Below are 22,805 nucleotides of genomic sequence, written 5' to 3' on the forward strand. Positions count from 1 at the left end.
TTGCGTTTTGGTGCCCCGATCACTCCCACTATATGGATATACGCGGCGCTCCACTGGAGCTAAACGTCTTCCGAAGGACTAAAAATGACACCAAAGTTATATGGGTGAGTAAATGATCGTATTATATGCCAGAAATAAGGTCCAGGTTGTAAAAAAACGGTAGTTCCCCTTTAAACACTCAGAGGAAAACATACTGTTGCCATTATATTGTCTCTTACATGTGCATATCTGGATTGCTGCATATTGCTGCTGTATTTTCAGGCAATTGTTTTCATTTACAAGGTGTACTTGCAGCAAAGTATCATTAATAATGGCACAATGACATTGAATTAATTGCTAAAATTGCCTTTTTGCAGGTGATTATCAAAAATATTTTCTTTGTGCATTATAAAAACCGTAGCTATCAGAATAAGTGACGTATTCAAAGCATACTTATCCACAATAATTTTGTTCAACATATGTACATGCATAAGCAGATGTGCTTCAAACCATCCTCAAGTCCACTTTTGCCTCGACAAAATTTTTGCAGCCTCTTCTTATTTATTTATTTTTACTGCCATTATTTTGTACATTGTACGAAATATGGGGAAAGAAAGCAGGAAAACAACATGCAACAACGGTCCAACCAGTCAAGAGTCAAACCAGGGTACCAAGCAGCAGCGGTTACGTTAGCTCAGGTATGTGCCCTGACCACTCACCCATGGGGTCGCCCCGTCTTTTACTCATGTACCTCTAAGACCACATCCACATTTCCCAGAGGAGAGCTGTAAGCACATTCTGTTCTGTCCTTGAGAACAAAATTTGCGACTAATATTGAAATGTCCTGGGGATGGACAAGTAACATCACTGCCACTCTTGATTTCATTGTTCAATATTTTTCTGGTTATTAAAATCGCCTCTCATAATTGGCCATTAAAGGCAATATTTGATTTTAAGCAGCAGGGGATTGTTTCAGGGGAGGTATCTCGCTGAGAGAATGTCTCTAGTTGACACAGATGGTTAATTAAAAATACAAAAAAGAATTAGAGGATTTAAAAGGCAGTGATCAGAATAAAAACAGAAAGTCCCCAATAAAATAAAAAAAGTGCAACACAGTGAATAGCATTCACAGTGTACTTTGTGATTTCTTGTTTCATTCATTCATAGGCAATTACATTTTGACTGCAGGACAATAGTTCAATACATTACAGACAGATCAGAGCCTGTTAGAGTGAGTGCATACATGTGTGTGTTTGTCAGTGCGCATGCAGATGTCTTACCTAGCCGTGGGTCAAACTGCCTCATTTGAACTTCTTCCACACAGTCTGCAGGGAACCAGCCTGTCCTCCCTTTGACCGTGCCTTCCCAGAAACCTCCTTCCCCTATACTCAGCACTGACGGGAAGAAAAAGAAGAATGAGGTCTAAATCAGTCAAATATCGTCATAAAACAGCTTAGCTGTCATCGCTGTGAGGCTATAGACTCTGAAGAGTCTTGGGAGGAGGGACAAAAAGGGACAAATGGCCATATAGCAGAGTGAGATATTTTTTTTTTTTTTATAATTTTTTATTTCATAAATTATAAAATGGATAGTAGATAAAAGGAAGACAGGAGAGAAGGGTTTTGTTTCACAAATACACACAAAGTACAATGACAAAAAGCAGGAGACATTGCAAATGTGAAAATATTGGTTTGTAACTAATGTACCATACCAAAGTAGTCGGGCAAAACATTTTCATTCCCCTTACACCAATAAATAATTCTGAAATGTGAAAAACTTAAAGAGAGACAGACACTTAAACGGAGAGGGAAAGAGTGATAGTATGACAGAGGCGGAGGATCGCGAAAGATAGAAAAAAAAAAAAGAATAAGGAGAGATGGTGAAAGAAAGCAGGGGGGCGAGAAGGAGAAAGAGAGAGATCCCCTCTAAGTTCCAACGTGGTAATTAGAGATGAATGTATAGTTGATATTGATCTTCCCTGCAGGACTGAGCCAGCACACTCATTTCTACAACACTCATCCATTATCCCAGCAATCCCACACACACACATACACACTGACCCACACACACATGCACACCCCATTCACTCACACACACAGACACACACACACTCCTCAGAGATCACCAGCTGGAACCGAAGCTTTGCCTGAGCGAGCCCTTCTTCTAAACTGGTTGCTAGGATACGGCAGTATGATGTTGCAGCGAGCAGACAGCCTGCTAAACGATGTAGTCTACTTCCTCCAAACTATATTCCACTCCGGCATGGGGACATGTCACAGTGATGTAACCTGGGGCACTAGGAGAAGCAGCCAAGCGGACTTCATCATAAGTGACATGATAGTAAACGTTCAAGCGCAAGGCCATTCACAGGATTCCTTGCTGCACTTTGTAATAAATACATAATCTTGTCCAGAACTTACTGCTGCACCGGTCCCACATCTAATTTCGTGTAAAATCCAAGTCCATCTACATCCTGCTCAGGGACACACACATGTAGTAACAGGTTAGAGCAGCAGCAGAATGTGTTTCAGTGCACTGCGATCAGCGCATGCTAATCCCTGTTGCTTTTAAAATTACGGCATGCTCTCTGCACATTGTATTATTAATGCCTAAATCTCGGGCCAAATGGAACGTGTACTTCTCTGCATGAATAAAATCTAAAGAACTTCTTCTCAGAAATTGTCCCAAGTCAACAAGGCACCATCTAGAAGTTGTTCTTCTACGTTAACAATTTACTATCACTGCTAAAAATAAAGGTTAAACAAAGCAGATGCATAGTATATCTTCCCTTGTGACTTAACCACTCCATAGTTTGTTTCTGCCAGGCTGAACATGCACTTACTTGCAAGAAGGGAAGTGGAGTGGAGTGTGCGAGGAGAGAACGGCTGTTTATCGACTCCCCGCTGTAAAAAAAACCATGCCACTCAGCACACAGAGGATACATGGACTGATCCCTTCTCTGATCTCAGCTAAACACAACTTTACCCTGCCCGTCTCCTGAGAACTCTCTCGTTTTCCATGTTTAAACCCCTTTATTCTCTCTCCAAAACTTCCTCCGCTACACAAGTATTTCGTTCAGACTCTCCTCTGTTGTCTCTGAATGATTTCCCGGTCATCGTCTCCATCCCCCTCTTTGTCTCTGTCAGCGCGTCGGTCTATGCTGCAATGGTGTCCCTGCAGAAGACAGGTGCTGGCTGTGCTCACTGTTCCCCATTCACAGAAATGAAAGAAAAGGTGAGACCCCTGATTGATTTTCCAGGCTTCCTTCCTTTTACTCCCTTATCATCGACTACTAATCTATGTCTGGCTCCTGACACCAGCACCTGACAACATGGACAAAAAAAACCACTATTTTAAACATCTAATATATTCATGTACTCTTGTGCATATATCTGCTTTTAGTCCACACACTAACACACAGGTAATGTCCGTACAATTCACTTTAATGGACTTTAATCACACCTCAGGCACCTGAAAGACAAGCCCAAATCAAGCAAATTGATAAATCAACATATTTTCATACGTAAAATGCTCAACAAACCTCCTCACAATGCCCTCAGCGTTTGAGAGCCTGTATAAATATGGGGTGAAAAAAATAAACACTGAACAAAATCTCATTACGTCTCCAGCTCTCTTAAAAAGTCCTTAATAACAATGGTTAGGGTTATAATTTTTGCTATAACAGTTACTAATTTGGTAGCAGTTTTGCGATTTTAAGTGAGTAAATGTGTATTTACAGGAAGAACATCTATGCGTACTACAGAACACCAGATGTAAATGCACAAAAAGACATCCATGTTGAGTCTGTACTCTGTTTGCCCTGACGTGTACCATGAGAGTAGCCTCCACCTGTTTTGCTGCTTGCCAACACTGACAACGTTCACTATGTATTAGATGTGGGCTCACAGGAGCCGAGCGACAGGAAGGAACTCAAACAGCACATATCTCTGCAGGAGGATTAGCAGTATGTGGTGTGCTGTGTTCAGATTTTTTTTTTTCCCCAATTAGACTGCTTTGGGACCACAGCCATGTTTGGAAATACAGTTGTAGATATAGATAGTAATTCTTGCCTAGTGCCTAGTCACATTTTAGAAAAGTGCGTTGTTGTTTTTTGCAAGCATAAGATAAATGAATTCATATAAAGATCCCACATGACTCCACACAGGGCCATTTTAATACAATAGAGGCTGTTTTACATTTCACTCAGGGATATTTTAGATTCTATGAAAGTCTGTTTGGGGTCATCTGAAACACAGTTCACAACATAAGGCAATCAACACCTCAGCTGGACATGAGATTTCCACTCCGGTGCATAATAAGAGGCAAGTCCTATCTCGCCTGTATCACTGCAAGCTCGTGACCTGTCACGCTGAGTTATAACCACCTGCACAGGTAAACTGGTGTGAGCGAAGTGACATGTATTCATGCACACAGTAATGCATGAACTCACATGCACCCCTGCCCACATGGTTTCAGATTAAGTAGTGAGTCACATGTGTTACTACTGTAAATCTGGTGCATTGATATAGAATATTGTATGATGCGGAGTTGGCTGTGTTGAGCTGTTGGGATTCAGGAACTGTGAGTGAAAACTATGCTGAAATATACGCTGAAAATCTGCTGTTTTCTCAAAGCGTTAAATAAAAATGTGTATCATTACAATGGATTTTTTGTTGCACAGCCATTTATGTCCTGCCTGTGCCAAATTAGGATTAGAAATTTGGCTAAATACAAACAAAAAAAAGCATAATTTGTCTTACATGCAACCTTTTTACTGTCCTCATCTTTCAAGGTTTTATGCTCTTGTGCCTACTGCCATCTTATCTGACAACATCAGTACGTAGAGTTGGGCAATGAACCAAAGTCATTAACTTACCACAACTATGAATCTCCTACAGTTCATTTTCACACATATCACTGTCTCAGTATGAGAATAGTTGCACCAAAATACACTGCCTGGCCAAAAAAAAAAAGTCTCCACCTGGATTTAACTAAGCAAATAGGTACGAGCCTCCTATTGGATAATTACTGCATGGGTAATTATCTTTCAGCTGGAAACAAGTTATTTAACCCCAGCTGATACAATGAGTAGCTTCTCATTTCTTAAACAATCATACTGAAAGGAAATCCCATGGTTGTGGAAAAGATGTTTGTCTGTTTGCGAAGGGTCAAATCACTAGCATGCATCAAGGAGAGAAAACATCTAAGGAGATTAAAGAAACTACTAAAACTGGGTTAGGAAATGTCCAACGCATTATTAAAAACTGGAAGGATAGTTGGGAACCATCGTCTTTGAGGATGAAATGTGGTCAAAAAAAAGAAAAGAGGCAGATGAAGTGATGCACCCATCATGTCTAGTGTCTACTGTACAAGCCTGTGGGGGCAGTCCTATGATCTGGGGTTGCTGCAGTTGCTCAGGTCTAGGTTCAGCAACATTATGTGTCCAAAGAATGAGGTCAGCTGACTACCTGAATATACTGAATGACCAGGTTTTCCATCAACAGAGTTTTTCTTCCCTGATGTTCAGGGGCATATTCCATCGGGCTCAAATTGTAAAAGAGTGGTTCAGGGAGCATGAGACACCATTTTCACACATGGATTGTCCACCACAGAGTCCAGACCCCATTGAGAGTCTTTAGGATGTGCTGGAGAAGGCTTTGTGCAGCGGTCAGACTCTCCCATCACCAATACAAGATCTTGGTGAAAAACAAATGCAACACTGGATGGAAATAAATCTTGTGACATTGCAGAAGCTTATCGAAACAATGCCACAACAAATGTGTGCTGTAATCAAAGCTAAAGGCGGTCCAATGAAATATTAGAGTGTTTGACCTTTTTTTTTGGTTGCGACTTTTTCTTTGGCCAGGCAGTGTATATCTATAACTTTAATATGTTTTTGTATGGTAAACAATATTTGACATGTCTATGACATGTCTAATCAGACGGTCAGAAAATAAAATAGAAGAAGAAACACCTGCACAAAGGTGGTCTAATAAAGTGGCAACTTCTCGGTGTGACGAACAGACTGCATACTCACTGACTCTCAGTAATAATATTCATTTCTTTTTATTGACTGAAAAAGTCACAGATTGACAAGTAAACACTGCTCAGGTGCAATGCAGAGCAAGACCTCATATAGTCTGTATCTCTGTCCAGCTTACTGTATCTTAAGGACTCGTGTAGACTCTACAGCATCTCACAGAGCCATTATTGGAAAAATTCAGAGCTTATATAGAAATAACATAAAAATGAAGCATGAAGTGTGACCACAAAGGAGAGTAGCATAATAGAGAGCCCCAGAGAATGAAACAAAGGGAAAGAATATGACAGAAAAAGGCCTGCATTCAGCAAAGACAAAGAGAGATGAGAGCCAGCTAAAGACAGACACGAGCCGACAAAGGGAAAGAGCTATGTTTCAACAGATGCTTAGTTATTCATGACGGTCCAAGAAGTCTGCAGCCTGGTGAAAATTCTTGTACAGTATCATTCTGTTTGTGTGTGTGTGTTACTTCTGCCCTCAGTTAAGTCAGTCACGACTCCTGGTTTAAAAATAGCATCAGTGAGGTTGCAGAGCTATTTATACTCTTCACACACCCTGCCTGCAGGGCTTCGATGCATCCCTGTTTGGGTGTGTGTGTGTGTGTTTGTGTTGCATCTGCCTGTGACTGATGAATGTTTTAGCTCATTTCAATTCTTGCCTTGCTCCGTTCTGTTGCTTTGAGCTGAGTCATTCATTTCGTTTCTCCACCTCTCATGGTCTTTTGTTTCTATGTGCACCCACACACCACACGTAAACGCACACCTTTCAGGGTAACTGACAGCAAAAAGTCAATGACAGTGGGATGAGGAAAAGAGTAGACTTATCAAAAAACACACACAGACATGTTTTTCCCAGGTAATAGTGAATGCATCTTGTGTTTGCCTGCAGAAATAGACAAAAGAGGAGGCAGCTGTGCTGAGAGAGGCGGGTGGCTTTCTGCCACTGATGCACTCTCACTGATTCAGACAGAAATGCCATGGATGGTTTGCCAAAGCCAAAATATACCTTGATTTCCCTAAAATGCCTGTCAAGATAGGATTTCTGCATGTTGGTTTTGCTGAAAGTTCAAATTACTAAATAATACATCAGGGAACGATTAACAAGTTTGTGGAACTAACTTTTATTTGCCAGTAACTGTCGAATGAAAGTAGGCGTGCTGCTTCATTCAGACAACCTGCTTTATCAATTTGTTTTTCAATGTGTTGCCTAATGCTTTCTATTTAACAGAAAATAATTAATTGTATTCTTTTGGCAGATAGAAAATAAAATAGTGCAGTAACATTTCTCAGAAACACATTTAAAGTGATGGGCTGCACATTTTCTGCAGCCATATTCCACAGTTGCATTATGCACACGTATTAGCATATGGAAGTGAGACAGAGTGAGACAAGGACAGCAATTAGCAATGTGCCTGTTAGATACACCTGGTAGCTGGTTCAGCTTTCAGGGACACATTTAAATAGTTGTATTTAGCAGCTTTCTCATGAAACACGAGCTATTGTAATTTTTCACTATTCTGTTGCTGCTCTCTGCTGTTCACTTCATGAGCAGTGCTCTGCTTCAAAGTTTCCTGTGTATAGCTTAAGAATGAGACTTCAAAGGCACTCAGACAATTACACTCTGATCTCTATTTGTTAGCATGTGGAGCAAAACCCTCAAATGACTGTTTCAAAAAGCTAAATAAGATAAAGACGGTAGATTTCATCTCAACAGACTTTTTTTTGACATATTTCATTTTAACTAAATATATGAATACACAAGTGTCACTGTGTGTTTTTGCATACACACAGTCTCGTACACTGTGAAACAGAAGACTTGCTGAGTAAGGACGTAGCAGTGTGTGGATATGTGAGGGTGTGCATGAAACAAAGTGTGTGAAGGTGGATACAAGGATTCCAATAAGCAGAGTGCAGCTGTTATTAGATTTGGATCCCTGCAGTCTTTATTAAACCTCAGTTCAATTCAACGTAATAGACTGAGAGCAGAGTTGCATCTTTATGAAACAAGGGGGACACATGCAGAGACATGCTAACACATGCCTCCACAGAGTATCAAAGACTATGTAAACAGTGGAACAGTGACAGTCATCAATAGCTACAATATCTGAGAGGGAAAGTACATTTTAAAGCTCTGACAGCAAGAAGAAACGACACAAGGAAACAAGTGAATGGGGTAGTATGGCAAATTCAGAGTTGAACAGGGCAGGAAATTACATTTCCAGGCATGAGTGTGGATGCGGAAAGGAATAGAGGTAACAAGCAATTAAGAAGTTGAAGTGGAAAAGGGCAAGTGGACCCCAGTGGCCTGCAGAGTAGACACAGAACTGAATGAAGTAGAGCCAATAAATAAAAAGGAAGAGGGACAGTCACACTGCTCTGAGTCAAATGTGTGCTGTGGTTTTCTGGATGTTCGTCCTCACAGGACTTCTATTGCTTAGAAGAGGGTGAGGGAGTGGTGCAGTCTCTGGCTCATCAGTATTCCACAGAGAGAGAGAGGGAGTATGAGGGAGGGAGGGAGGGAGGGAGGAAAGGATGGGAGGCAGAGGATGTGAAAGAAATAAAGACTTGACAAGGAAAAAAAAATAACAAAGAAATCTGAAAACAATGAGAAAGCTTTTTTTTGTGAATGACAGAATCAGAAGGACTGAAGAAAAGGAAGAAGGCTACAGAAGAAAAAAAAAGCAAGGAAGGCGGGAGTGTTGTAAATTATAGTGGGAGGAGGGGGAGGATGAGATGAGGGAGGAAAACTCCAAGGCTGACTCAGAGGGATCCCTCTTCACTTCTCACCCCCCCCCCCCCCCCCCCCCCTCCCTCTCCCTCCCTCCCAGGCTTTAAAGGAGCTACCTACATGACATTTCTCTTCTCTCATTCTCATTTGCTTTTTATTCTCATGCTTCCTCTCCTTCTGTATGGACCCTTGGGTGGAGATATAAATAGAACAGGCTACTTAATGGTTACCCTCCACCTTTGCTTCTTTTCTTTCTACCTCCAGAGGAAACATGAAAGCCCGGCCCTGATGGCACAAAAATAAAAGAGCAAAATATGGAAAAATCATATCCAGATCACCTGATACAACGGACAGGAAACTAAAACACGGAGGAGTCCTCCATCAGAGTATGCCAGTGATTGATTAGCTGTAGACCAACCATTGATTGGCTGTTGATTGCTAATAGATCAGAGATAGATTGTTTGTTGTTGAGACATTAATCACGCAGCTAATCATTTGATTGACCAGTCAGGGCGTCACATAAATGACGGTGTTTATGCTGTGATAAATGAACACGCTGTAATGAGCTGACCACTGCTGCAGCCTACGCAACACATTTTACAACATGACAAACACATCTGTTGCTGACAAAAATAACATGTGAGCGAGGTGGGCAGGAGGACAAGAGGACGAATTCAAGGACACGAATAGAAATCCTTGAAGGAGACACTATAGCACTGTAGCCATTAAGTTAAGGAGACAATTTTAAAACATTGTTTCCATGACATATTTTCCTTTTGTGTTTTTATGAAATAGCAATTTAATTTCTCATTGGGTAATCAAATACTTGCACACCAGTGATTGACAAGCACAGATACCAATGTGATTAGCATAAGAGCAACACACAGCCATAATACCTAAAATGCCCAGGTACAATGTGTTAGGCTATATATTTAAAGAGAGAAAATAAAGAAAGTTTTGTGTGTGTGTTTTGGCAGTAATATGAAGCCATAAAAAAGGTCCAATCTTGTCTGACTGTTTTAAAATTCAGGGAAACTCTACATGCATGAGGAAAAGAGCATCCACGCCGAGAAGAGACACGAGGTTCCTTAAAATTTGCTAACAGCTACACTCTCTGACACCACCAGATGTGGGCCTAGTGGTGTCAGACTTGACGTTAACATGACCTTAACATGTATATTTTCATGCCCGTGACTGAAAAGAGCAGAACGGAAAATGCCTGTTGCTGAAAACCATCTGGAATCAGTCCAACAGTGCACATCACGCCATACACGATAGAGCGATTGTTAGTCAAAAGCATATCAGTGTTTCTGTTGAATATGTATCTGAATCAGTCAATGGTTCCTGTTTATGCAGCCGTGTTCCTGTTCATGTTTATTCATACACTGATTAACTCTGCAACTGCTGTTTCTGCTGTGTTTCTAATTAGCATTTTGTATGAGGCCTTGCCTCAGTAAGTTAGATGTATGTTAGGCAAGCATGGGTTTTAATTTCACTAAGCGGGTAAGTGTGGGATGAGCCTGTCAGCCAGGGTGCACCATATGGGGATGTTTGGAAAACAAACAGACCAAAAAAGGAAAACAAACTAAAAAAAAAATAAAAAGGAAATGATGAGAGTGTAATAGGAGGACAGGTGGTGTGTTCAGCGGGGAGCAGGTAGGTGCGTGGGCAGGACTTTGCACCCCGCTGCTGCTCTGATTGGACAGCAACGTCCTTGCCTTAGGCTTGTGACCCTGTCCAGTATCAATAACACACGTACACAGCTTGGAACAATATGAATGACCAGCGAGCGAAATCTGTTCATAAACTGACTAGCTTCAGGTCTATTTTGAGATGACATTAATTGCACCTGAGGAACTTTTGGCACAGACTCTAAAGCCCTCATCCCTAACAAATTTTCTTCAAATGTGCCTTCACACAATACACCGTTTTATTTAATAGTATCGTAGCCTCTCATGCCTCCCTTGTGGGCTCGTGCAAGGGGAAGGAAAACATATTATCAATGGATATTAATATACTTTTTCAAGTGCAATCCATTTTATTCACCTCCAGTGTGGCTAACTCACATCTATGATTCATATCAAAGATGAATGAAACCTTTGCCTGATGGGTTGTAGAGGGCTGGTGGGAAGCACCTGTAATCAGTGATCATTTCTCTGAGTGAAGTGAGTATTTTTTCAGGTAAACTGCTAACACACATACAAACTCCAATAGAAAGTCTTATCATTGTTTCTGTTTTGTATAAACATTTACCAGTGAATGTGGCTGCATCTCTCTGGGGTTTTTCCTGTCTAGTATCTGAAAATAAAATCCTTGGCAAACACAGGTTGTGTGACTCTCGATTCTCTGAGGTTCTCGTTAATCTTTTATTATCTGAAGTGGTGAGAAAAATCATAGTTCAGCAATCAATATATTTTACAAAATACTTTCTGGCTTTTCTGAAGGCAATTTCCGAAACATCAATACTATGTTTATAAAAGAATGCCAAATGAATGCCGGGATCCGATCTACAGCACTTTTGTTTGGAATTGTTTTATATTTGGATGCTGTCCCACAGAATTAATTGAAGGTGAATAGCCATCTACATTAGTTTTGAGATACAACCTCCTTTCAATTTTGAAAAAAAGCTGCATATGTTGACAGATCAGCAGGTCACAGACGGTTGACATAATTTATTTGTGTCTCACACTGTGTTAATAAAGTATACAGAGACGGAGAGAGAGAGTATATAAACCAATCAGGCATAATATTACGACCACCTTCCAGATACTATGTAGGTCTCCCTTGTTCCTCCAAAACAGTTCTGAGGGTGTCCTGTGGTGTCTGACAACAGGATGTTGTTAGTGGGGGCCTTTGGGTCCTATGGGCTGAGCGGGGGATCCTCTGAGGATCAGGCTTGTTCCTGTGCATCCCACAGATACGTGATCAGTTTGGGATCTAGTGAATTTGGAGGCCAGGTCAACACCTTGAGCTGTTTTTCATGTTGTTTGAGTTGTTCCTAAACCGTTTTTGTGTGTGTGTCTGTGTCAGGCTGCTTCCTGCTGGGATGCCTGCTACCACCAAGGATTGTCATTGCTATGGGGTGGGGGTGCCTGGTCTGGTCTAGGTGGGTGGTACATGTCTAAGTAACATCCACATGAATGCCGGGTCCAAATGTTTCCCAGCAGAACACTGCATTGTCACAAGATGGTCAATATTATTTACTTCCCCTGTCAGTGGTCATAATGTTATGCCTGATGGTGTGTGTGTATATATATATAGTATGGTATAGTTTGCATGGGAATCAAAGAGGAAGAAAAACAGAAAGAGAGAGACATTTCCTCCATATGTGTTTAGGTTATTAGGACAGCTGGCTGCTTAATACTTGAAGGATGCTATTTATCTAACTGGTGGGAGGCAATTACTTGTGCTATGCTGCACAAGACAAGCACACAGCAGACATACAATACACCACCAAGCAACAGTGGAGAGACACTTGCACATGCTCAGAAACACACACACGCTTCACCTCATGCTACTACCACACAGTCTAATTAAGTTGCCCTAAGCTCACTGTGGGAAGCTAACAATGATATTTAGTCTAAATTCATCACTTAGAACACAGGCTTTCATCCAGCCTGACATACAGATGAAAGAGAAAATGGAGGAATTCCAGGTAAATGGCTATTATTTTCAAGAACCAAATGGATTTTAGTAACTAACTGAAGTCTTAAAATGACATGACAATGACTGTAAAACGCACTTAGTACTTGTTGCTTGGTAACAGAGAGATGCATATGTATTTTAGTGTTAACAATAGTAAACTGTGTAATCAAAAACATAATGAACTGTGCACCGTTTCATTTGTAGAAGCTACTGGCTCTTGGTCTAATCAGAAACACAAATGCATTGTAATGTGTATACAGTATACTGAATGTGTAGCTATTGTTGGACAACATAAAGCACTAGAGAATGGCTGAAACTGAAAGCATTTGCAGTTCCATGGTAGGGCTCAGTATACGTTCTTTAGTGAATGGCTGAGATACTATGTGTATTCCCAAAGACGAAACACATGCAGTAAGAGATGCTTTCTGGGCCTGTGTATAGGTATACCTAGAGTAATCCATTAACTCTCACTATATGTTGTGTATTTGTGTATTTTAGTCCCTATAGTCGGCCCAGGTACCCTTCATTGCCCACAGCAGTGTTAATATTCTGCACACATTGGGTGCGGCCAAACCCCATTAATCATGTTTGTGAATGTCTAATCTCGACATTACTTGCACTGGTTTCATTTTCATGGCTGTCCGCAAGATTTATAATGGCGTTTGGAGGTGTATGTGGTGTGTGTGTGTGTGCAGGAGATGTAATACACTGTTATGGAAGCATGCTCTTAAGTGTGTCACCTTGTTGAGGAGAAGAATGTCTTGAACGTGCAGTTAATGCTCCCTGTGGGCGGGGCAGCGTGTTGACACGCACATTTGTTCCCGCAAATGTGTTTTTGTGTTCCTCAGTGAATTGTGTTATCATCTGGAATTGTGTGTTATGCTTGAGCAGGTGTATACAGTGTGTGTGTACATGCATGCGTGCAAAAGGCTTGACCTGGATACTGTGGCATGTGTCCCCATTTGTTACCATGGTGACTATAAGTGGCCTTTCAAGAGATGTCCATCCAGATGATGAGATCAGATTACATCAATGGAGGGAAAGAGCAGAAACAGTGGAACACTGGAGTGAGCAAGGGAATGACTACGAAGAGGGGACGCAAGAAGGTGACGGGGCGAGGATGTGCCTAGGGGGCCTATTAATGGAGCGCACCAAAGGGATCATCAAACACACACACACACACACACAGACAGACAGCATGATCTAATACACAAGTACACCTTTGTACAAACAGGCAGACCACAAAATCTGATAATCTTGGAAGCATCCATTTCTTTCAACCACAGTCAATGACATAAGCACACAGATACACGATCAAAAACAAGCCCACAAACACACCATGATACCAAGTGCATGCTAGTCTTGTGGTCCAGCGACAATCAGCGAGTGCGGAAGGACAAACAGATCTCATTACCTAGGACTAACAGTCTGCTTGGAGAGCTGGACGCGGATGACCCTGCTAAATGGTGGACAGCAGGGCTGTTTGTCTAGACGAAGGCTGTCTAGAGACATTGATCCCAGAAAACAAAGCAATAGACTGACAATCACAGAGTGAAGACTGGGAGCTTTTCCAAGCAATTCTTCAAAATGGATAAAAGTTGTTGGATAAAAGCGTTCAGACAGTGAAACTAAGCACACATTTAAGGCTCATCTACTGCTATGCTTGGGAGCTACGGTATGTATACACTGCATATGAGTACACACAAATATGAAGGATGAATAAGTGGAGCAATGCCCCTTAAAGAACCGTAAATGTCCGTAAACACTTACATGTTATGTCATTTTTATAAAAATAAATATTATAAATATATTATAAAAAATAATCCTTAACATAATCACACACTGAAGTCACTACATCAGTCACACTCCAAGAGTTACAACTTCTATTTGCGGAAACAGTTGTGTCTCCTTAACAATTTACAGATTTAACCACTTTGTCATCCTTCTTTCAAAAAAATAACACTAAACAATAAACAATAACAATAAAACATTACCTTCATTTTCATCATATTCGTCATCAACGTCATAAGCATACTCATCAGCGTCGTCTGTGTATGAACTGTCAACTACAGGGCATTTACTTGTATTAATACTGATAAATGAGTAAATAAAGGAATAAAATCACAACACTAAAACCTAAACGTACCATATGTAATGACTGTCTACAGTTAAATTCCTAAGACTATCCCACCATTGCACTAACTCCTATATTATGTTACTCCAGCAGCATCTTAACAGGACACATCATAGAGCTGAGCATTTTAGCACAGTGCCAGAAAACTGTCATGCTGTACAAAACCAATAAATAATTGAGGAAGACCCCTCCCTCTACCTAAAATGAAAGAATTTAAAAGCACTCCTCGGCTGCAAAATGAAGCAGGTTAAAGTGCTTGCTTTTATCAAATTTTGAAACTTATCCTGCATGATTTGTGATGAATATCTGGCAGTGAGCAAGGAAAAAACTAAAAAACAACGAACAATCACACTATCAAGGCTTTCATGTTAAGACAAATGTACTGAATTAGTTAAGTGATGTGACAGTCTAGCATCCATTATTTCAGCTGTGGGGTTTATATAAAACTAGGTACTATGGGAAGTGTTACTAAAACAATCTACTGTATTTACCATCTGAGTCCAGATAGTCATCCGCCACTACAAGTGAAAGTAGAAAAAAAAAAATAGTTTATTAAGCAATTCTTAAAATTTCAGTAACCTTCCATTTGAAATAGATGATAGGAACACTTGACTGGGAATATACTACAGTCTACTGCTGAGAACTACAATATGACTCCCATAGCAATCTGGTCTTCATTAAACTACATAGTGCCTTAACACTTTCCTTGCACAGCATACAATACTCTACGCCCCAATAGGCCACCAATCTGTCCTACTAAAAGACGAGCTAATCAAAGTAAAGCTAACGCTCACATATGTAAGCATGGGTGCTACCTCAAGTCACACACACAGACTCACAAACAGACAAATCACTTAGTGAGATTTACCCAGTCTGATCTCGTCATAGAGATGTTCCTCTGGTATAGCTGGTGATTAACAAGTGGACATCGACAGGAAGACAGAGATGAACGTGTAGGCAGTTAAATGTGTTTGGGGAGTTGGGGGTGGCAGGCTAATAACTATAACTGAATCATCAACATGTTTGCAGTCAGAAGCAGTATCATAGTTTGCTTTAGGGTACCAATAATGCTGCTGATTTTTGCTTCATATACAAAATTCACATAAGCACAGACAAACTAGTCTTGACTTGGAGCTAATCAGGATCCCTGAGGGTGTAGATGTTTTGATTTGTTTGTCACCATAATCAAGACAGTGAGGGAAGAAGAGATGAAAAATATTCTGTATTTTCCCCTCCTTCGCTGGGCTTACCCTTTTTCGTCCGCCACTGTGAAAGAGCCTTATTACTATTAGCAACTCGCCCATTTACGAATGCAGATTAGATGAAATGCATTATGTATAAAACCAAGGGTCATCCATGCCTAAAGAAAGCTAAGCCTCTGCATAAGGAGGTCTAGTAATTCCCCACCAGGACTATGCAGTACAATTCACAAATAAAAAAAGAATTTAGTTACCAACACAAACACACTTTTAAATAGAACATGAACTAGTTAGCCTTCAAGCTGTTCAATAACCATTTTGACATCAGCTCACAATTTATATTCCACAACTGCAGAAGCCATCGCAATGCAACCCAGTCATGGATATGATGGTCAGTGTTGCGTAACAGAGCCAGATGGTTTACTTGGCTTTGCCATGGTGCTGGCAGCCATGCCACTGTAAGCTTGTTCCTCTACGGCCAACATGAAAGACCGGCAAAACACTGAGTGTTCACGTTAGTGGCAGGGTTATGGATTCAGTTGCACCAACAGAAAAACCAGTGACAGCAGATCCATTCAGTAGTTGGAGGCACACTGGGCTGCTGTTGAGTCATCACATTTACGATAACATTTGTGTTAACATCAGTATGCATCACAGTTTCAGGCAATGCCGGATCCTTCGGCTTTCTTCAGCAGAAACAGGAGTCTGAACAGTTTTGTCTGAGCTGTATGTCGTCTGTTTTGGTTATTCTTGTGTAAATGACGGCAATGTGTCCATAAAATAGACACAATACTAGGAAGGAGAGGTCTGCCGTTAAACATTTAGAAGGTAAGAGAAGCAGGAAGACAGAAAAAGTCTCCGGTATGTATACAGACAGAGAGAAGAGCTCTGGTTGGTGGATTACAGACTAGTATCAATGTGCTGTTTGTGTATTTTTGAGAATGAGGACATATGAGATAAGTGTGTGTATCTGTGTGTTGTGGTTGTTTACACAAAATCCAAATTGAAATTCCAAATTGACCCTTAATCTGTACTTCCTGTGCCTCTGTAGATCTGAAAGGAACATAAGAGGTCTCAGCATGAGTGTGGCCCCCCCTCCCCCCTCCGGCCTTTCTAAGGACATGAGGGAACTGTTTCCATTAAGCTAATGTGGATTTGATCCACGGTGATGTATGTGAAGTGGCAGGATGTGGAGAGTGAGGTCAATGTGGAGCTGGGTGTCTGTGGACAGGTGATAAGAGGAGGGAGAAAAGCAGGTGTGTGTTCAGGGGGAAGCACTCTCAGAGAGGAGGAGGAGGAAGAACACAGTATACGTATGCATACCAACAACCAAAAGCACACGGGACCTGTTTGAATTTGCATGCCCTCTCCTTGAAGTAAGCAGATTTATTCTGAGATTGTACACATATCTCAAGTGGATTCAAACAGGGCCAAGAACTAATTGATTCTCTGTAGGTGTAGGGTTGACACACTGAGGTGTGTGGGAGAGGTACAGGGAGAGAAGAATATTACGGAGTTTACCTTCTACGTCATTACAGTCATAGTCTTGAGTGAAGCATGGATGGAGACAAGAGCACACAAACACATGAAAGCAAAGCACCTGCACCATGATGTAAAGCAGAAAACAGCACATTCAAAAGGTTAATGAACTGACAGAGCGCAATGGCAAGCTCAAACATCACTGAAATGACCTACAGGTTGAGAGAACTGCTTTGCAGCCAATAAAGTACTGATGTAATGTTGTCTTTTGTATCTGAGGATAATGAAAGCACGGGAATGTTGTTGTCACAAGTGGTGATGATGAAAAGTTGCTGACATACTATAAAATACAGAATTGTTGTGTCAAGTATTAGCAGTTAGAGCTGTAGGTAGAGTGAATCAAACACACACAGTAACACAAATGATAGTAGAAACCCTACCTTTGACCCGTTCTCCACGGTTAAGTTGGATCTCTCCCTCTCCCTGTGGCGTGTAGGGCTTGACCACTATAAAAGTACGTCCTGGGACAGCACTGTAGAGTTTCCGTTTGGGCCCGCGGGGGCCTGTCAGTGCTGGAGGGGTGTGATGAGGTGGGCTTGGGTCTCGCTGCACTGAGCCGGGGCTGTAAACAAACACATATGTTACTGTGGTGATTCCAGGGAGCTGGTAACTGAAGCCCGTGGTCACCGACATGGTCGTCAGCGGGACAGCAACCTGGTGACACCCCCTGGTAGTTATGGTTGCCAGGGAGGGATTCATAAACAAGCCCCAGTGCCTGCCAATCAACAGCCAATAGTCAAGTGTTCCTTGGGAGAGTCATGAGAGGAGAGTGCACTCCTCCCAACCTCTCTCTCTCCTCCTTCTTCTTAATCCTTCTCTTCCTTCCTTAATAGCAATGATAATATCCTTCTGGCGTTCTTTCACCCTCTCCTATCTCTCCCCTCTCCCTCGCATCCTAATCGAGGTAGAAGCAGAAATATGTAACGGTAAGAGGAACTGCACTGTTTCCTTTTCTGTGTGGGTTTGTCAGATCTGTCTGGAAGCCCCCCTCACTCAAACACATCCTGAGTTTGGGCTCCAGCAGAAGTCCCCTTCAGAGAGGGACAGCAATCCCCTGTGCGTCCCCAGTTCCAGATGCTCCAGGCTGGGCTACAGATCTTGCCTCGTCCTTGGGTCCTGGTTCTCCTGCTGTGGAGGAGAGAGGCTGGGTCTGCTCCCCAACTCCCGCTCCCTCTCCCTCTCCCGGGAGTCCCGCCGCGTCTGCCTCTCCTCTCCCCTCCACCCCTCACACATACACGCTCGCTCACACACACTCACACACACCCCGGCAATGCTGCTGCTACTGCTGCTGCTGCGCTCCGTGGCTCCCCTCCCCTTTGACGGCTCGCTCACACTCACACACCACAAGCCCTCTATGTGCATTCTAGCTGTGCGCACAGGCACATACACAGACAGCCCCCTCCACTCCTTCTAACATTGCACCTCCACTAGCGTGGCATACGCCACCACCAGCATGTCGCTAACACATCGCTGACACACACACACTGGTCCCATAGCACGATTGATCTCCTTCTGCCTGTCTGCCTGAGAGCGTGCATGCGCCATGGCTCCCTGAGGCAGGCTGTGCGAGTATGTGTATGTGTGTGTGCTTGTGTGCAGTAGGGCTGGGGGCAAAAAGCTCCAGCCCATTTGGTTTAATTGTCGCTCCTCCCTCTTTCCCTTTGCCTCGAATCCCCTCCTTCTCTCTCTCTCACTCTCTCTCTCATTCTCTCGCTTCCATTTCCCCCCTCTTATCCCTCTCCTCAACATTTCTTCGCACTGCATCTTCATTCTCTCTCTTTCCTCCTCTCTCTCTGGCGGTGAATTCTAATACAGCAGCAGAGCTCCGCCTAGTCTTCATTCATCACTACATTGCCACCACTGGTAGCATTCAGCGTCATTTTGCCACTTGTGTTGTCAAAGCTTTCCCTCAAGCATTTTTTTTTTTTTTCAACATACAGTACATCAAAAACACACAGAACTCTTGTTCAATTTATGTTTGTGTTTACCTGATCTTGGATTTGCAGGTATCTATTGTAAATACCGGCAGTGCATTGTTCATTCACAGTAATAAGTGACTGGATTATGCCTTGAACAGATATTCTCTGCAACATCTACTTCAAAGACTTATCTAAACCCCTTCATCCCTGTCCACCTGCCTTTCATTTGCTTTCTCTCTTTTAACAATTGTCCCTTAATACACTGTATCGGTCACTTTGTAGCCTTCATTCTTTTATTCACCAGATTGTGCCCTTTCCCCCTCTTTCTCAATCCTCCTGTCTACCTCTTTCCTCATCTCCAGCCTTATTTGTCTCTTCCTGGCTCCAACTCTCTATTGCTTTTCCTTCCTCATCTCCCCCAGCCTCTCCTTTTCTGTCCCCCTCACTATCGAAACAACGGCTTGTTGACGGCTTTCCAATTACCGCGGGGACTGAGGAGCTGGGATGGCTGCCGCATGTTAATATCAGAGCCCTGACTCTGAACATCAGCAGCGTACGTAGAGGAGGGGTGGGAGGGCTGGAGAGGCGAGGAGATGAGTCTACGTCAGAATGACACAGATGTCAGAAACATGGATCTCTTAAAGGATATACATTGCAGAGACTCTGCCTCTGCCTCCTCCACCGTTAGACCTCTACGGTAAGGTTGTGTACACAGCCTGACCCCAGCTGCTCTGTGCAATTGAGCTGATGATAGCAGGCTAGACACATGTTATCAGACAGAGGGGAGGGCGGACCTGGTTTCTGCTCCCTTCATGCCTTTAATTGACTTGTTTTTGCTCTGCTGGATGCCTCTAAAACTGGACGTCAACATATCAGATAAAAATATTGAATGAAATCTTAATCACCACTGTGTCAGAAATTCAAAATTCCATAATTCTGTATTTTGGCATACCTAATGTCTTTGATTTTTGTACATTTACTGCTTACTTTAAATTTCCAATATCACATTTTAGAGAATCTCAGTAGAAAAAAATGATTTCTTTCGGTTACGTTTTCAATATGAACCAAGTTACTACTGCAAAGATTGTGTTGTTGTCTCCATGATGTCATTCTGGCTGCAACACAGTTTAACAGCTCACTGGAGGAGTCTACCAGTAAGCATCTTAAGGTCACTCTGAAATTGGACCAAATGAAAGCAGAGAACAGAGTCTTCTTCTTTGTCGTTATAGTGACCAAGAAGTTTAAAAAAAAAAAAAAAAAGGATTTCTTACTTATCTGCTCTCAAGAGAGACATGTCAAATAGCGTACTTGAATTTCTCCAGTGTTGTATATTTGAAAAGGTTACGTGCTTATTTTTTTTATTGCTGTTAATACTTTACTGTTGGATATTGGATGGAGAAAGTAATCGATATATCAGTGTTTCCAGATAAATAAGAAATCTAATGTATTTCAACTGTAAACACGCCCCTGCCGTGATGAATTTAAATCATATAATTAGCCGTTCTTATATGCAAAGTTGTGCTGCTGCCTATTCTGTTTCACTGTATCCTTTTCTCTTTCACAGTGCCTCATTAAGAGTGGCTTCAACAAGATACACATGTAGGATCCATTACACACACACACAAGTACACACACATATACACAAACTTCTAATGCAGTCTATTACAAAAGCTCCATCGTTTCCTAGGACACCAGCCCGGCCTCTGTAACGATGGCAACTGTCAATAAAAGAAGAGAAAATACAGCCAACAAATGCCCTGATAAGTCAATCCTATGAACTCTGATATCTGTAAGAGTCAGAAGTTATTTACCTTAAAACACACGTCCTGATTTTCTCTCTCTGTTCAGGGAATCTCATTGTAAAAAGGTGCACTGCAGCTATCAGATGTGGTTACATTAATTCAGCTTACACAGACAAGAGTGACCTTGACTCCTGGTATTATTTTATACGTCACACAAACACAGTAAACGGTTACGAGAAAAATGAAGATGGAAATGTACTGTACACTTGTTCTTATTATGTATATTGTATGGGAAGTAAATAAAAAATAAAAAGTGGTATAATTGCTTAGAATTAGATTTTTAAATGGTGATTTTTATGATGTGAGCATGCAAAAAAATTAAATAAAAACATCAAAATAAACAAAAGCCGCATGAATATATAATGTATCTAATATTTAAGTTGCACAAAGCAGCCAAATACTTATGATGAAGACAAGTTTGTTAAAGAGCAAATGTTTGTGTGCCGACTATCAGGTGCTTAATTAGGAGTAATGAGCCCGTTTACCATTTGAGCAGCTTGATAATAAGACTAGCTGGTTCAGTTTGGGTTTTCGTGTGAAATGGCTACATAACTCCAAAGATGCAACAGCAAATGTCATTCAATGCCACTTTCACAGACGCTATCAAACTAAGCTCCTTCGGCGTAGCATTTTCTCACATGACTGCCTTGTCTACTCAGGTAAATGGCTTTTTCCTCAAATAGCCCAGCTCTCTAAGGTGAGATGAACTCATTATAAACTCAGTCATAATCAGCATCACACTTTGCATCCTAATGATCATCAGTTTGTCCTTGCTTTGTTGCACATGAATGAATAAATGCTCTCTCATTCTTTCTTGCCCAACGTGGGCGTGTTTATGGCTATCAAGGTGGAAGCAGAATGTAGACTCTGCTCATTGGGCAGAACATATTGAGGTCTTGAACACCAAATCTGTTTGTACATAGACAGCTTATGTTATGCAGAGGCTTTACCATTAAGCTAAATTAGAAGAAAGGGTCAAACTGCTGCTCAATTTGCGATAGGGGAGGAAATCGACTAAACGAACCACTTGGCTCATACTGTTTTTTCAATACGCCAGCACCACACTAAAATATTACCACTTCACCTTTCCATGATGCCAAGAAGCTGTTCTCCGCTGGGGCTTTCTACTGATCGAACTACAGCTGCAAGGCTTGGAAACCGTGTAGATCCCTTGTCTTTATGTTGGGCAGTTGAGTCTACAGATGTGTGAAAAGGTGTTCAAAGTGGCTCCAGCTTTAAACGACTTCAAGACGTTTACTGACAAAGTCCCAAAGGGTGTTCTTTTGCGTGTGCAGAGGGAATACGGAAAGTTAAAGCCTTGTTCTGAGCCTTGTCAGTCCTTGAATACAGTTATAAGAGAGCCATAAACAATTCATTCCCAGCTGAAAAGAAAGAATTGCGGCCTTGTTCCCAAGTGACCCTAAGACAAAGTAGATTGACAGTCCTCATCAATGTGGTGCATAAAATGAAATACTGTAGCTGTACTTCTTGACTGTCACAGTGAAAGGCGACCTGAAAGTGAGGTTCTCTTTTGATCAGCATTTCAACACCTCCTTCATCATCTGTGGTCATGAGCTCTGGGAACTGACAAAAAAAAAAAACAAGGCGGCAAAATTAGTTTCCTTCACAGGTTTCTGGGCTCACCCTCAGGGACAAGGTGAAGGGCTAAGATATGCAGAAGGAGCTTGGTGTGAAACCTTATAGGCACATCAAACTGAAGGAGACCCTGAGGCAGACCCAGGACATGCTTGAGGGATTACATATCCAATCTGGCGTGGGAACGCGGTGGAATCCCTCAGGAAGAGCTGGAGGATGTGGCTG

General features: G+C 41.8%; 1 protein-coding gene across 1 annotated transcript in view; it reads right to left on the reverse strand.

Moving 5' to 3' along the window:
- The window catches only part of shank3a (SH3 and multiple ankyrin repeat domains 3a), a gene marked incomplete at its 3' end in the record, with an annotated part of 136,045 nt that overhangs the window by 43,138 nt on the left and 70,102 nt on the right, over positions 1-22,805 (reverse strand). The window contains exons 12-14 of the mRNA XM_084555486.1: positions 17,644-17,825; positions 17,246-17,269; positions 1,260-1,373 (exon numbers count right to left, since the gene is read on the reverse strand). Coding sequence (XP_084411612.1) covers positions 1,260-1,373; positions 17,246-17,269; positions 17,644-17,825 — 320 coding nt within the window. The remainder of the gene's footprint in view (positions 1-1,259; positions 1,374-17,245; positions 17,270-17,643; positions 17,826-22,805) is intronic.

The sequence above is a fragment of the Chelon labrosus genome (assembly GCF_963514085.1).
Source record: "Chelon labrosus genome assembly, chromosome: 11".
NCBI classification, from domain to species: Eukaryota; Metazoa; Chordata; class Actinopteri; order Mugiliformes; family Mugilidae; genus Chelon; species Chelon labrosus.